General features: G+C 41.8%; 1 protein-coding gene across 5 annotated transcripts in view; it reads right to left on the reverse strand.

Annotated features, from left to right (window-relative positions):
* The window catches only part of IKZF3 (IKAROS family zinc finger 3), a 64,446-nt gene extending 50,983 nt beyond the window's left edge, over positions 1-13,463 (reverse strand). Inside the window, exons 1-3 of one of the 5 annotated variants that reach the window (XM_081886345.1) lie at positions 13,269-13,463; positions 11,465-11,524; positions 112-165 (exon numbers count right to left, since the gene is read on the reverse strand). In XM_081886345.1, the coding sequence (XP_081742471.1) occupies positions 112-165; positions 11,465-11,471 (61 nt within the window). In that variant the 5' untranslated portion in view covers positions 11,472-11,524; positions 13,269-13,463. Of the gene's footprint in view, positions 1-111; positions 166-1,989; positions 2,027-2,560; positions 3,405-11,464; positions 11,530-13,268 lie in introns of those variants that run through there. The other 4 variants (XM_081886344.1, XM_081886346.1, XM_081886348.1 and 1 more) reach the window with 4 other exon arrangements.
* Between the last annotated feature and the right edge of the window lie 67 nt (positions 13,464-13,530).

A 13,530-nucleotide genomic window follows, 5' to 3' on the forward strand; every position in this document is an offset into this window, starting at 1 on the left:
CCAATACGGTACTTATATGGTCATATGTGGGAAGTAAGAATCATCTTCAGGTTCCCAGGCTAGGAACTCTTTTAAGGATTGAGGAATGGGGCGGGCATCACAGCACAGTACCTGTAGGCTCTGTTTGTTCCCGAGAATGGCTGAGGTCCATGCCAGCTGGTGAATCTGAAAAGAGGCCAAGAAAGAATTTAAATCTCTCAAGATTGCATAACGCTAAGTGACAATTCTGCAATGAGACTGGAAGGGCTGAACCTGGTCCAAAATCGTGTCATCCAAAACATACTCTTTGTGTGTGTGTGTGTGTGTGTGTGTGTGTGTGTGTGTTCAATTAAACAGAAGAATCCATTAAATAGCCAAGAGGTGCATATAAAGAATGGAGACAAGACCTTCTCATTCCTTAGAACATGGGATATGTAGTCCAAGCATTATTACGCCTTTGCTTCACCCCTTATTAAACCACAACGAAACTACAAAATTAGACCATGGCAAATGGCCTTTGTCAGAAAAGAATATTTTTAAAAAAACCTGAAGTGTTTTATGCAATTTATCACTTTTTTTAAAAAAAAAATCCTCTCAGGCTTGCCTCCAGCCTATCTTTCTGCTTCTCTCCTTTCAAACTTCCTTTAAAATCCTATGTTTCTGTAAATCGTTTGGCTTAAATAACAAATTTCTGAAGAAGAACAGACATGGGCATCTCGTAACATTCCTATTAATCAGTTTTATAACAATCAATCAATAGTATCTTAATATTTTCTCTTGAATTTTTGAATATAATGCTTTAATTTTTTGTTAATTATGTTGCTTTGAAAGTTATACTTTTATATTTGACTTCCTTCAGAAATGTTTTATTCTGGATTATTTTATTTGATGTTTTAATGCAGGTTGAAAACTGCTTTGAGGTTTTCCCCCCTTAAAAATATAAAACTCTATAGAAATGAAGTGAATAATAACAATGATATCCAAATAATATCAATAAATGTTTGTTGGAGATGAAAGGCATTCAGATACAGACATCGTGCAAGATTTCGGTCCGGTTTATACATACAAACTTGTTGAGAGAAGTCCTAGATTCAGGATGGGGAATCTGTGGCCTTCCAGATGTTTTTGGTTCCAGTTCCCATTCTATATTCACTGTGCAGATGGGTCTTGAGAGGCCAACAGCACCTGGAAGGCCACAGTTTCTCCATGCCTGACTGAGACAAAATCCAAGGGATGATAGTATAGGACATTGCTCTCAATCCCAGAAATATTTTATTGGGGTGTTTAAAAGGAGTGGCGAAACCAGCAGAATTAAAACAACAATTCCATTCATTTGCTACTGCACTGATCTCTGGAAAACCTTGCAATTCCTCTTAATTTCAAAGTGGATGTAAACACATTGCTAATTAACTTGTTTTTCAAGAAGCTACTCACTATCTCTTGAGTGATACTGATGCCTATTTTAAAAAGTTGCTGTGTTACCTTGATGACAAGGAATAACAGAAAGAGAGAGAGCTAGATAAAATTGTTTCGCAAGAGAAACAAAGATGAAGGTTGTGATCCTATACCAGCTGCTGGCAGTAAGGTCCACTGAGCACAAGTAGAGGATTGCCCTGTTAATTTGTATTGAAGACAGAGGTTTTCTGCACCCCTGGAATCTATGCATGCCTGATATAGGGGTCTGGAATGTGAACTTTCCATTATTGGGTTGATTTGTTGCTGTGGCATATATAGCTGCCATTGCCTCTGGCATGAACAATTAAAACTTCACCTTGAAGAAGCTACTATTGAAATCAAGGTAATAGGTTTATTGAAAGACTGTCTTTAAAGATAAATCTCTGGAATAATACTTTTGTAGATGAGGCACAACCTTTTTTCTCTGTTGTAGATGAGCCAATCCATTTATTCTGTGCCAGGGCAATTTAAAATTAGTCTCAATTAGATTATTTTTGGAATTGTAAATGTGTTAATTATGGGTGGCGTTCAAGTAGGCTTTTTTTCAGAACAGACCTCATATGGTATACAGAAACATGCAGTGCTTTTTTTTGGTAAAAAAAAACCAAATTAGTTAATGAGATGTTGTGTGACTCATATCTTGATAAAAGTGTCATGGGTGCCAGCACAAAATGGCTGCCATGGGCAGTAAAAAATAAATAAATTAAAAAGAGATGCCAGCACTCCATGTTGGTGAGTACTGCCACAAAAACAACACCAGACACATGTAAACAGTGAGGCCTGGTGGAAGTGAAATGCAAAAAAACCCACCTATTTATGGCAATTAAAATAAAAGCTCATACCAGGATTAGGTAACATGGTGCCCTCCAGATTTTGTGGACTACAACTCCCATCATCTCCAGCAATTGGCCCTGCTGGCTAGGGCTGATGGGAATTATATTCCAAATTATCTGAGGGGCACCAGGTCTGCCAGTCCTGGCTTATACTTATTTGGCATACATTTACAGCGCAATCCTCTACCTGTCCAGGTACGTGTATCTAGGATTCCAACAGGTACGTGTGTACAGGATTGCAGTCTTCAGCTGTAATAAAATAGTCATAGGCTCTATGCTTGGCATTTTCTTACCCTCTGATCACACTGTTTGTATTTCTCTCTCAACACCTCTCTCGATACCTGCCAACTGCGGGTGAAGACTTCTGAAGGAGACTGCAGTCCCCAAAATCTCCTACCATAATAAATGTGTCAAGTCTTTGAGATGCCACAAGACTCCTCTTTGTTCGCACTAAATATAAACTTGCTCACATTGAAGGCCTTTATCCCCTTCACCTGCCTTCCTGTTCTGTCCCACAGAAACCCATTTCCTGTCAGCCCCTTTGTTCACACTCCTGTCTCCTCGGCACCGCCTGCCACATGATTTCCAACCTCTAGAGCACCTCCCCGCCTCAGCTCAAAGCCAAAACCGCCTTCTGCAAAAACCCTCCTGAATTCCTCCTTTAGCGTCTCCTCACCACCATCTGTCAAGGCCAGACCACATGGTTCATGAAAGTAACACATTTAACAGGGCAACTTTTTAAAAAAAATAAAATAAAATAGCCATTGCAAAAAAAAGGAGTTGACTCCAAAACAGCCGTCATTTGCCTGGGAGGCAGGGGGTGATATATTAGCTGCCTTCCTCCTGGGGAAAAGGTGGCTGGTGAGGGGAGGGGCGCAATTTCATCAGAAATATGCTGACCATAGAGGAAGGGGGAGGCTTAAATTCCCTCCTTGCACCCCATATCCTAGGCCCTATAATAACCCAACTGCTGCAACTGCTTTTGATTTGAATGGCATTCATGCAAGTAGTGGCCGCATTGCCAATATGGCTTCCCAACGCTGCCAGTTACCAAGAGGGACTGCTGTGCCTTGCAAAGGATTCTGGGGCATGTTTCAGGATGCACAGAGTGCTAAGCCTGCCCTTTGGGGCACCACCAATGCTCTGCACCGATCCTGCACACCTTGAATGTTACCGAGAGGGCCTCACTGTCACCCTCTGCCAACAGAGAGTGCACAAAGCTGGAATCAATCAAACTTATTCCTGCTTTGAAGACAGGAGTGGCTGCTGTGCTCTGGTCCATGGGGTCATGAAGAGTCGGACACGACTAAACGACTAAACAACAACAATTCCTGCTTTCCCACTGTGAGCTGCTGGCTTTGGATTTGATTTTTTGAAAATTAGACAACTGGTTAGGGCCTAGGGGCATAGCTGTCAACTTTCAGATTTGAAAATAAGGGATCAGCAGCCTCGAAAATAAGGGATCAGCAGCCTCACCTGTCCCAGGGACAGTCTACGGGATATCTAACAATCCGGGATAGCAGTGGGAAGCAGTGGGAAACGGTGCTGGAATAAGGGAATTTCCCGCAAAAAAAGGGAAGGTTGACAGCTATGCCTAGGGGGAACATGTCCAAGTATAGAGTCCAGCAGTCTGAGGTGGGGGTCTTGGGATGGGGGCAGAATATATATACCGCCACCACTGCGAGCAAGGCCTATCATTTACTGGTTGCTTGGCAACCCTAGCTGAAAACTGCAGGGAAAGTTTATCAATGGTGCAGAGCCACCCTGCAAGCCGTTTGTCTGCCATGACATATCACAAAACCCCTGATAAGCTGGCTGAGGAATACTGACTGAAAACCACTTTTTGAGGGAGAGTAATCAAGCACGCATCTCTTCTAATGGTCTCTCTGCTTCTCTCTTTCTCCCTCCTTTGATCTCCTTATCTGAGAATCTGATGTCTGTTTAAAAAGAGAAAGAAACTTGGTCCTGGCTGTTACATAACTGCAAAACTTAGCTCACATGAAGCGGCAGGAAAGTGTTAACCGCTTCCCTTGCTTCACCACCAAGGTTTATGGAACACATATGGGGCCTCTGCAACATCCGAGTAGAAGAACTTTGATAGCAGAAGGCCTTTCCAGACCACTGCCATGCACCACTCCTTAATTTTTTTCCCTTCTTCCTGAAGATTAAAGTATTGCTTCTCGGATCTGACACCACATTATCTGGTGGTGAGGAGACAGAGCAGTTCTATTACCCAGTCTCTGTGTGTTTTCCTTTTTGTTTTTTGTTTTGTTTTTGCTTTCTGACTAGAAATCAGATTAAAACTGCCCCTTGATGTTCAACAACAGGAGTAGAGAACCGGAAGCCATCCAAATTATGTTGGAATACAGTTCCCATCAGTCCCAGCCAACATGACCAATGGCCAGGTGTGTGTGAGTGTTGTAGTCCAGCAACATCTAGATGACACAAGCTTCCCTGCCCACTTTTAGAAACAGCCTGCTCTGACCCAGGGCCAGGCCCACCCATGAGCCAAGGTGAGGCAACTATCTCAGGCATTGGGGACAGGCTCCCGCCTTGCAGCATCCTGCTGTTAAGCTGCCAAAATATAGACAGACATGTAGTCCACCAATGCTATTCTCTGGGGGCAGGCATGCAGGCAGGAGTGGAACCACTGCAAAACAGTGCTCCCAACTCCTAACCCGCAGGACACCATGGTCAATAGTATAAAAACTGGATGAGGAATCTAACAGCAGCAGTAGGGTTGCACTCCACTGCCTCGCCTTCAAGGGAGGTCCTCTGTCAGGGTAACCAGGGCTGATTCTGTGCCAAATGCAGACCTGAATCCAGAGTGGAATGGGTCCAATAGCACCTGCAGTTGAATCACCACCAACCTTGCAAGAACCTTACCCCATGGGTGGGTATTAGAGATGGATGGGGGTGGTAGCTGTGGAACATCTCAGAATCCAGTGAAGGCTTTTTCAGCAGCAGGAATACCACCACGTTATTCAAGGCAGATGGGACAACCCTTTGGTGCAAAGATGTGCTAACCACCCTCTGGACTCACCCCCACCCTGGAGTCAGCCCCCCATCCTGACTTACATGAACAAGTGAGGATGGGCAAGGGTGAGAGAGCAGGTGGTTGGGCAGATAGCCGGAAGCACCTTGCCCACATCCTCAGGCCTCAATAGCTGGAACTGAACCCAGAGAATTGGACATGACCATAGCTGTCAACGTTTCCCTTCTTTTAAGGGAAATTCCCTTATTCCGAATAGGATTCCTCGCAAGAAAAGGGAAAAGTTGAGAGCTATGGATATGACAGTGTTCTGGGTGTCTCACCAGAGAAGATATAAGCATCAAGCAGCATCCAGGTCTGGTACCTCAGGTTACATATGCTTCAGGTTACATACGCTTCAGGTTACAGACTCCGCTAACCCAGAAATAGTGCTTCAGGTTAAGAACTTTGCTTCAGGATGAGAACAGAAATCGTGCTCCAGCGGCACAGCGGGAGGCCCCATTAGCTAAAGTGGTGCTTCAGGTTAAGAACAGTTTCAGGTTAACAACGGACCTCCGGAACGAATTATGTACTTAACCCGAGATACCACTGTATAAAAGTGAACCATTTTGCCCTTTTTAACTCTTGACAGCAGACCTTGAATGGTCCCAGTGCCCCCACTGACACTTGTCCAACATTAGAAAACTAAAATGCAGAGGCTTGAGTTTGGGTCTTAAAAAAAAAACAACTGTTAGTGAAATGAAGATCTACAAGTCTGCAGGAAAGAGGATTCATCTTGTCAAAATTTTAAAGGTAAGTGTTTGACACAACACCCCTGAGCTGACAGGTGCCAAGGAGGGGGGGGGGCTAGATGTCACCCATGAATCACTAGTTGCTAATCTCTGCCTTATATAATCAATTGTGGTTCTGTCACTTGCACCTCATTGACAGATTGCAAGGAAATGGAGCTTAATTTGAGTTGGAGCCCACCACAGATGCCCACCATCTATTACACAATGGTCTGAAGAACTTAATGCTTTTGCTACATTTGCACATACTTTCATAAACACCATTTGGGTAGCATCTATCAAGCTATATGAATAAACTAAAATGGACTTATTGATAGTTACTGTATTGTTAATATGAGATTATTGGGACGCAGTCCCCTTCCTCCGCTCCTTTTTGTTTTCTTTTCTCGAATTAATTTTTGCAGTAGAAAAAAATATCAAAAAAGGAAAAAGGACTCACCAGAGATTACCCCCCAAAGAGGTACTGAATGGAAGCAATTGGTTCTGAAAAGTAGGATGTAGCAATAAATATAAAACAAATGTCTCTGAACATATGCAGAGTTCATTTCTCTTAACAGTGCATGAATATACCCAGGCCTCCGTGAGTCTGGCCGTATATCTGGGATTGAAGATGTGGGTTCAAAGAAGACTTGAACAGTGGTCAACCATCGCCAACCTGGAGTCCTCCAGATGTTTTGGACTACAACTCCTGGCAGCCCAAACCAATGGCTGTGCTGGCTGAAGATGATGGGAGTTATGGTCCAAAATAATCAGGAGGGCACTAAATTGGAGAAGGCTGCTTTAGAAATTAAGCAAAACAACCTTGGAAGAATTAACACCATCTCAATAATAACAGAGAGCTTTTGAAGATAAACCAGAAAGAAAATGACTAGAAGCATTGAGATTTTAGAAGAAGGGATTCACCTGCTATCTACTTAATCAGGTTGGAAATTATATATATCTTCCAACAATTCATGGATTAAAAGTGAGCCTTTCATGTAAAAACAGCAACCCATTCTCACACCCAAGAGTGATGCTCATGGAAACCCTCTCCCAAAATTCCACACTACTGAAGTCTCATCTGTTCTTGCTATTTATATATTTACTCTGCAAGCAGTGTGGTTTGCACTGCAGCGCCTTCTGAAGCAGGGAATATTAGTAAACTGACCAGAGAATCCTACCAGCTCCTCAACTTTAGAATGTTCAATCTCACAATAGATCTGGCTGCCCTTATTACAAATAGCAGCAACTCAAAACACATTAAAACTGTTTATCTGGATAGAGAGTTTTCCGGATTTTGTCAGACTACAAATCCCATCAGCCCCAGACAGCGCCAGTCAATGGTCAGGTGATGGGAGTTGAAGTCGAGCAACATCTGAAGGGTTACAGGTTCCCAGCCTTGAAGCAAATGTATTTCCATTCATGGGCACTAAAATCATGACGCATTCCCCATTCCGAGAGTTAAGTTCTGGAGAGAGTGGCTAAATCCTAAAGAATTACAGCTCTAGCAATGCACACTTAATATGTTTTTAAAAGTGTCAGCACTCCCAAAATCTCTCCAAAATGACCAAATGGGGATGATACACAGGGACAGACAACAGACCACAGGGACTGTCCCTGGTAAAAAGAAATAGTTGGAGGTGTATATGAGTTCACTTCAATCTTGCACAAAATTCAAGCAAGCTTGTTTCAGGGGTACGAGATGACGGGACATCGCTAAAACATACATTTATTCCACTGTCTGCTAATATTTGATACTAAGGTTGTGATTTCATACTTTCGTAAACTGACACACTCATAGGCAATGCAAATAAAGAGGTCACATCTTATGCACAACTCAGCATTCACGAAATGAAAATATTGCCAGTGCAGGATCCAGTGAAAACCAAAATCCTATTCCTGCGACCTATTGCCATGTTTTTCAAAACATTTTCATTTTTATTTTTGTGAAGCTCCTGTGCCCTCAACAGCTATGTTGGCAGGCAGAAATTCACAAAATTCAGCTTTTCCTAGAATTGGAAATGGGGCAATGGTCAAACCTCGCCCCCCCCCATTAACATATTGACTGTTACAGAACTGTTTAAGTCACAACAGATCTCTCAGAAATTTTGTGTTCAAATGAAATGTCCTTCTGCAGCTGTACAGAGGAGACCAAGCTATGCAGCATGAAAAGTTCATACAGAAAATTCACTTTATCCGCTAAGGTAAGAAGGAAAAGAATGAAGAGGAACAATATGTGAAACAATGGCAAAGCCAAGCAATACCCACCCACGTGCCCTAGCTTAAAAGCCTGTTTGATAACTATATATTATAAAAGCCAAACCATAGATCTGGCAAGAGAATCGGGTTCAGAAACCCAGGTCATCTAAAAAGCAGTGAGGAGAGGACATAATTTTCAAAGAAGGATTGGCTGTGGAGAATGGTCACTTTCCCAGCCTGTAAAGGCGAACTGGGGGAAGCAAATCTCGAGTGCTAGTAGGTTGAAAAATAGTTGGGGGGGGGTGACAACTCTGAGTGGGAAAGTACCCAGTGGGGAAAAGATTGAACGTTCTTCCTCCATGCCTCCCTGCCTCTTAGAATCTTCCCAACGTTGCTTTTCGACAAAGCAAAAAAGGAAACAGTTGAGGATTCGCTTCTGCACGATACAAGGAGGGTATTTTGCTTCTCTCAGTTTTTCAAGCCTTGCTAAAGCTGTGCCCAAAGAATAGGAGCTGGGGAGCAAATTGCTATTTCAGCATTCAGCTTTGGGAGGGGGCCATTAAGAGATGTGGAATGAGATTCACAGAAGGATTTAAAATCCTGGGGATTTGGGAGGGGTGGTTCTGGGGAGAAGCAGTCCATTTTAAAACAGTATGTTCCAGTGAACATACTGTTGCCTGTTTTAAGCCTTCCCACTTTTTTGCAGGGTGGGTGGGTGCAACAACAAAGGAATTTGACCCTAAGGCGTTCATAGCCACCGGCCTATGTAGTTGCTTATGGTAATAGTCGCTTGGCGTTTAGAACTAGTGAGGTGCTCCTGAGGAAGATTGCCAAGTAGCCAGAAACACAGTAGAACCCAAGGATTCCTTTCTCTGCCTTCCCTAAATGGAAACCAAGGGAAATTGGACAAAGTTTAAAAAGTTGGGAGCGACTTTTTGAGGAGCAGACCTCATGTTGAGACTTTCAGAGGGAGAGACCATGCTAGACCAATCACCCACAGAGCTAAATAAGGGTTGCCGTATTTTGAAGAGAGAAAAAAAGAGGACGCTATGACGACTCTCATTTTAAATACCCCCTAATATATGTAAGTTGTAGAAACTGTGATATATTGCTGAGGGGGACAGGAGAAGTGAAGAAGAAAGCAAGTCTTCGGCCAGCAGTTATGTCTATGTCTTATCCAGAAAGTATGGCAAATTATAAAAATCCACTCAGACAGAAATTTTACCCCAGGATGTGTCCTGGAAAAAGAGACCACATGGCAACCCTATAAATATCAATGATGGAATGCAACTTACAGAAATCTTCTTGCTTTTGACATTTAAAAACAAAGAATGAAAGAACGTGCTGGTGCTATTTTTCTGCTTGCCACTAGATTTCAGCGAGAAGAAATCTGGGTGTACAGAGAAAACATCATACCCTTTGAGCTGCGTATCCTTCATCCAAATGGAATCCCCACACAAAAAACACATCTGCTTTTATAGTGTAATACCCCCTTGGCCAGAGAGGACCTTATCACTGGATAAAGCACCTGGCAGGACCGCCACATTTTAGCACTAAGCAAACATCTGCAGCTCAGCCCTCATTTGTATTGACTCAGAGGAACACCCTCTGACTTCAAAGGGGCTTTCTTCTAAGTAAACGTAGCTAGCATTGACACCCCCATAAGAAGTAACTATTTCTTGAAGATCATACTTGGCACTTACAAATTCACTTGCCGATTTTTAAAAAATAAATAAATGAATAAATAAATAAATAATGAAATATGCTTAGGAAGTGGCACTTATCAAATAAAAATATCTGATACAAAAGGCATCCCTTTACAGGTTACAATCAATATCCCAACCTCTTATTTGCTGGATAAAGAGTTCTTTGGAATTCAAAACGCAGAACAGAGGTCAGTCTGATGACAGATCGGACATACCGATTTTATACCTCCTGGCAAAGTGCTTTGAATGCCAAGCAAAATTAGCAATTAAACCCATTTAAATTGTTAACAACTGCCAGATTAACATCTGAGACAAAACAACAAGCAACACTTGCAATGTCACATCCAAAGCAATCCACAAATGAGTGACCCTAGCAATTGTTACTTTACAAACAACCTGATCCTACTGATGTTCACTTGCATGTAAATCTTCCTTACTCTGAAGCAAGTGAGTGCAAGATTGCAACCTCACTTAACTTAATAAACCAATTTGGCTGAAATTTTGAAATTTTGACCTATGAAATATGTATTGTACTGGTGTGCGTATACCTCTTGATATGTATGTATTCTGAGCATGTAGGGAGCATGCATGAACTAAAGAGAAACATGACATGTTTCTCTTTAAACAAATGGGAACAGGAGAAAGCATTTCCTAAAATATAGCCAGCAATCAACCTGCACTGCAACCACCCTACCAGAAGATTTCACCTTTGTATTGTATCCTTAAGGTACTTTACGGTTGTGATTCCAGAAATCCACATCTTAGTAGCCAATTAAAAAAAACCTGGGGTCTAGGAAAGAAAGTAGCACTTCATAAATCTTGCCATTCTAGAGCGTGTATTTTAAGGCGGTTCAGCACTTTAAAAAAATATATTTCTCGTTGCAAAATTCTAATGGAAGTAGAGAGGAAAACGAAGTAGAAAACAATAGATTTCACCGTCATTTTCATATAACAAATGGTGTTTGGGTAATACTATTATCGCAGAATTCCTTTGTGTTTGTGTGTGTGCTTTATTGTTGGAAGAACGGAGTTCAGTAAAGAATTGTACAAAAGCTGTGAAACAGGAGAGACTGCATTGCTTGGTCTGCTGTTCTAAGTTCTCATCATGGCAAAGCTGTATTTTTTTTGGGGGGGGAATAGAAATAATTCCTAAGGGCAGAATCCTTTCCCTACCCTAGTGCCTATTTCGTTGTCCTACGCTGCACAGAAGCAGCACACCAGGACCCCACAGAGAGTGAGAGGTCAGTGTCATTCCCTGGCATTCCCTTTTGAAATTCTGTCTTGTGGTTCCCGGGAGCTTCTGGCTTCTGTGGATGTGGATGTGTGTGTGGAAGAAGAAGAAGAAGAAGAAGAAGAAGAAGAAGAAGAAGAAGAAGAAGAAGAAGAAGAAGAAGAAGAAGAAGAAGAAGAAGAAGAAGAAGAAGAGAGATCAACTATGAAACTGCGCACTACTTGCGCATGAAAATAAAATAAAAGGAAAGGAAACCAGGGTTTTGCTGAAACAGAACTCGTCAGAATTGTATCATCTCTCACCTTCCATTTTGTTCTGCAGCAACTGCTCCAGATGCTTCTCTTCTGGGTCCTGGGATTCCTCTGGACTTTCAGAAAGAAAATAAGATTCCCAACCTGGCAGGCTTCTGCTTCAAAAGGGAGCTGTCTTGCATCGCAGCAATGACACTCAGGGCTTGTCAGGGAAGGACAGGAAATACTTGCATGTTGTGTAGGAACAGAGCACCCCCAGGTGGTGGGGGGAGGAGGCAGGTGTGGTGCAAAAACATAATAATGAGGCACAATTTTTTTAGTTGCTGTTACTCATTTGTTGGGGGGGGGAGCAGGAATCCAGCCGTCCTTCTCCTAGTTAAGGAAGCATCGCTTCTCCAGTACTCAGACCACAGAGTATTGATCTGGGAGGTCTTCTCCCCTAACTGTGTGTCTGTCAGCTGCTTCTCCCTGTTTGATTCAGATTACTTAAAACCATTGTAAACATTAGCAGTGCACTTCTGTGCACATTTATGCAGAAGTAAGCGCCACACTCTGTTCAATGGGACTTACTCCCAGCTCAGTTTGTATGGGGCTGCGGCCTAAAGGTTACAAACACAATTTAACCTAACCTTCCTCACAGGGATTGTTGTGAAGATGAAATGGGGAAGAGGATGAACATGGTTACGTACACCATCTTGAGATCCTAAGGAAGATAAAGTATATTTCTATGGTATATAAATGAAATAAATAAATAAATAAATAAATAAAATGATTAAATAAACCTTTTAGGGACAGATTTTTCCAACTACTGTCCTCATCTCTTCAAAGATAATAATAATAATAATAATAATAATAATAATAATAATAATAATAATAATAATATTTTTTTATTTATACCCCACCCATCTGGCTGGGTTTCCCCAGCCATTCTGGGAGGCTCCCAACAGAATATTAAAAACACAATAAAACATCAAACGTTTAAAACTTCCCTAAACAGGGCTGCCTTCAGAGGTCTTCTAAAAGTCAGGTAGTTGTTTATTTCCTTGACATCTGATGGAAGGGTGTTCCACAGGGCGGGTGCCACTACCGAGAAGGCCCTCTGCCTGGTGAGGGAACCGCCAGAAGGCCCTCAGAGCTGGACCTCAGTGTTTGGGCTGAACGATGGGGGTGGAGACGCTCCTTCAGGTTTACTGAGCCGAGGCCGTTTAGGGCTTTAAAGGTCAGCACCAACACTTTGAATTGTGTTCAGAAACATACTGAATAATCTCCTCTTTGAAGTAGGAAACAAGACCAACCTATTCCTTTTTTTTAAAAAAAATATTTAACATAATTATTACAAAATATAAGCAAAATATTGCAAATACATACATATTTCAGATAAGCACACATATTAAAAAGAACAAAAGAGAAAAGAAGAAGAAAAGACAAAAGAAGAAAAAATAGAGAGAGAAAAGTTGGAAGAATTTCTTCCAAATTTATTCTACAAATATCTCAATATGAAAATATTAATAAAATTTCATTCATTGACTTCCATTGCTCACACTGCGCTTCCTATATACATTTTAAGCAAGATTGTATCTGTTATTCTGTATTATTCCTCCCATACAATCTCACACAAATGTTCTAATCAATAAGTTTTCTAAATCTTTCACAAATCTATTCTAAACACAACCAATAGTTTACATTCAATCTTTGTCTACATAAATAATAATTTAAACATTTCTATTGTTTCTGGATAATATCATTTTCGTTTTTGTCTTATCAAATCAGTCAACTTTGCTAATTCCAAATATTCGCATAATTTATTCAGCCATTCTTCTTTAGTTGGAACATAATTTCCTTTCCAAAGACCAACCTATTCCTTAGGCCACCCTGAGAGGGCCAGTGGGACCTCAGTCACTCTCTGGAAAGTGAGCAGGCGACTTGAGAACCCACCCAATGCCCCCCCTACAACAGCATCTTGCAAGGGAAGATGGGCTGCGGGAGGCCAAGCTCTCTTCCAGAGATGCACATTTGCCATGACGGACTCTCATAAACCTCCAGAGAATCCCAAGGTTCTCCGGAACAACCGAGGCAGAACAGTAGCCACGGTTACTAGAAAGACAAGTGGACAAGTC

The sequence above is a fragment of the Podarcis melisellensis genome (assembly GCF_964234715.1).
Source record: "Podarcis melisellensis genome assembly, chromosome: 13".
Classification (NCBI taxonomy): Eukaryota; Metazoa; Chordata; class Lepidosauria; order Squamata; family Lacertidae; genus Podarcis; species Podarcis melisellensis.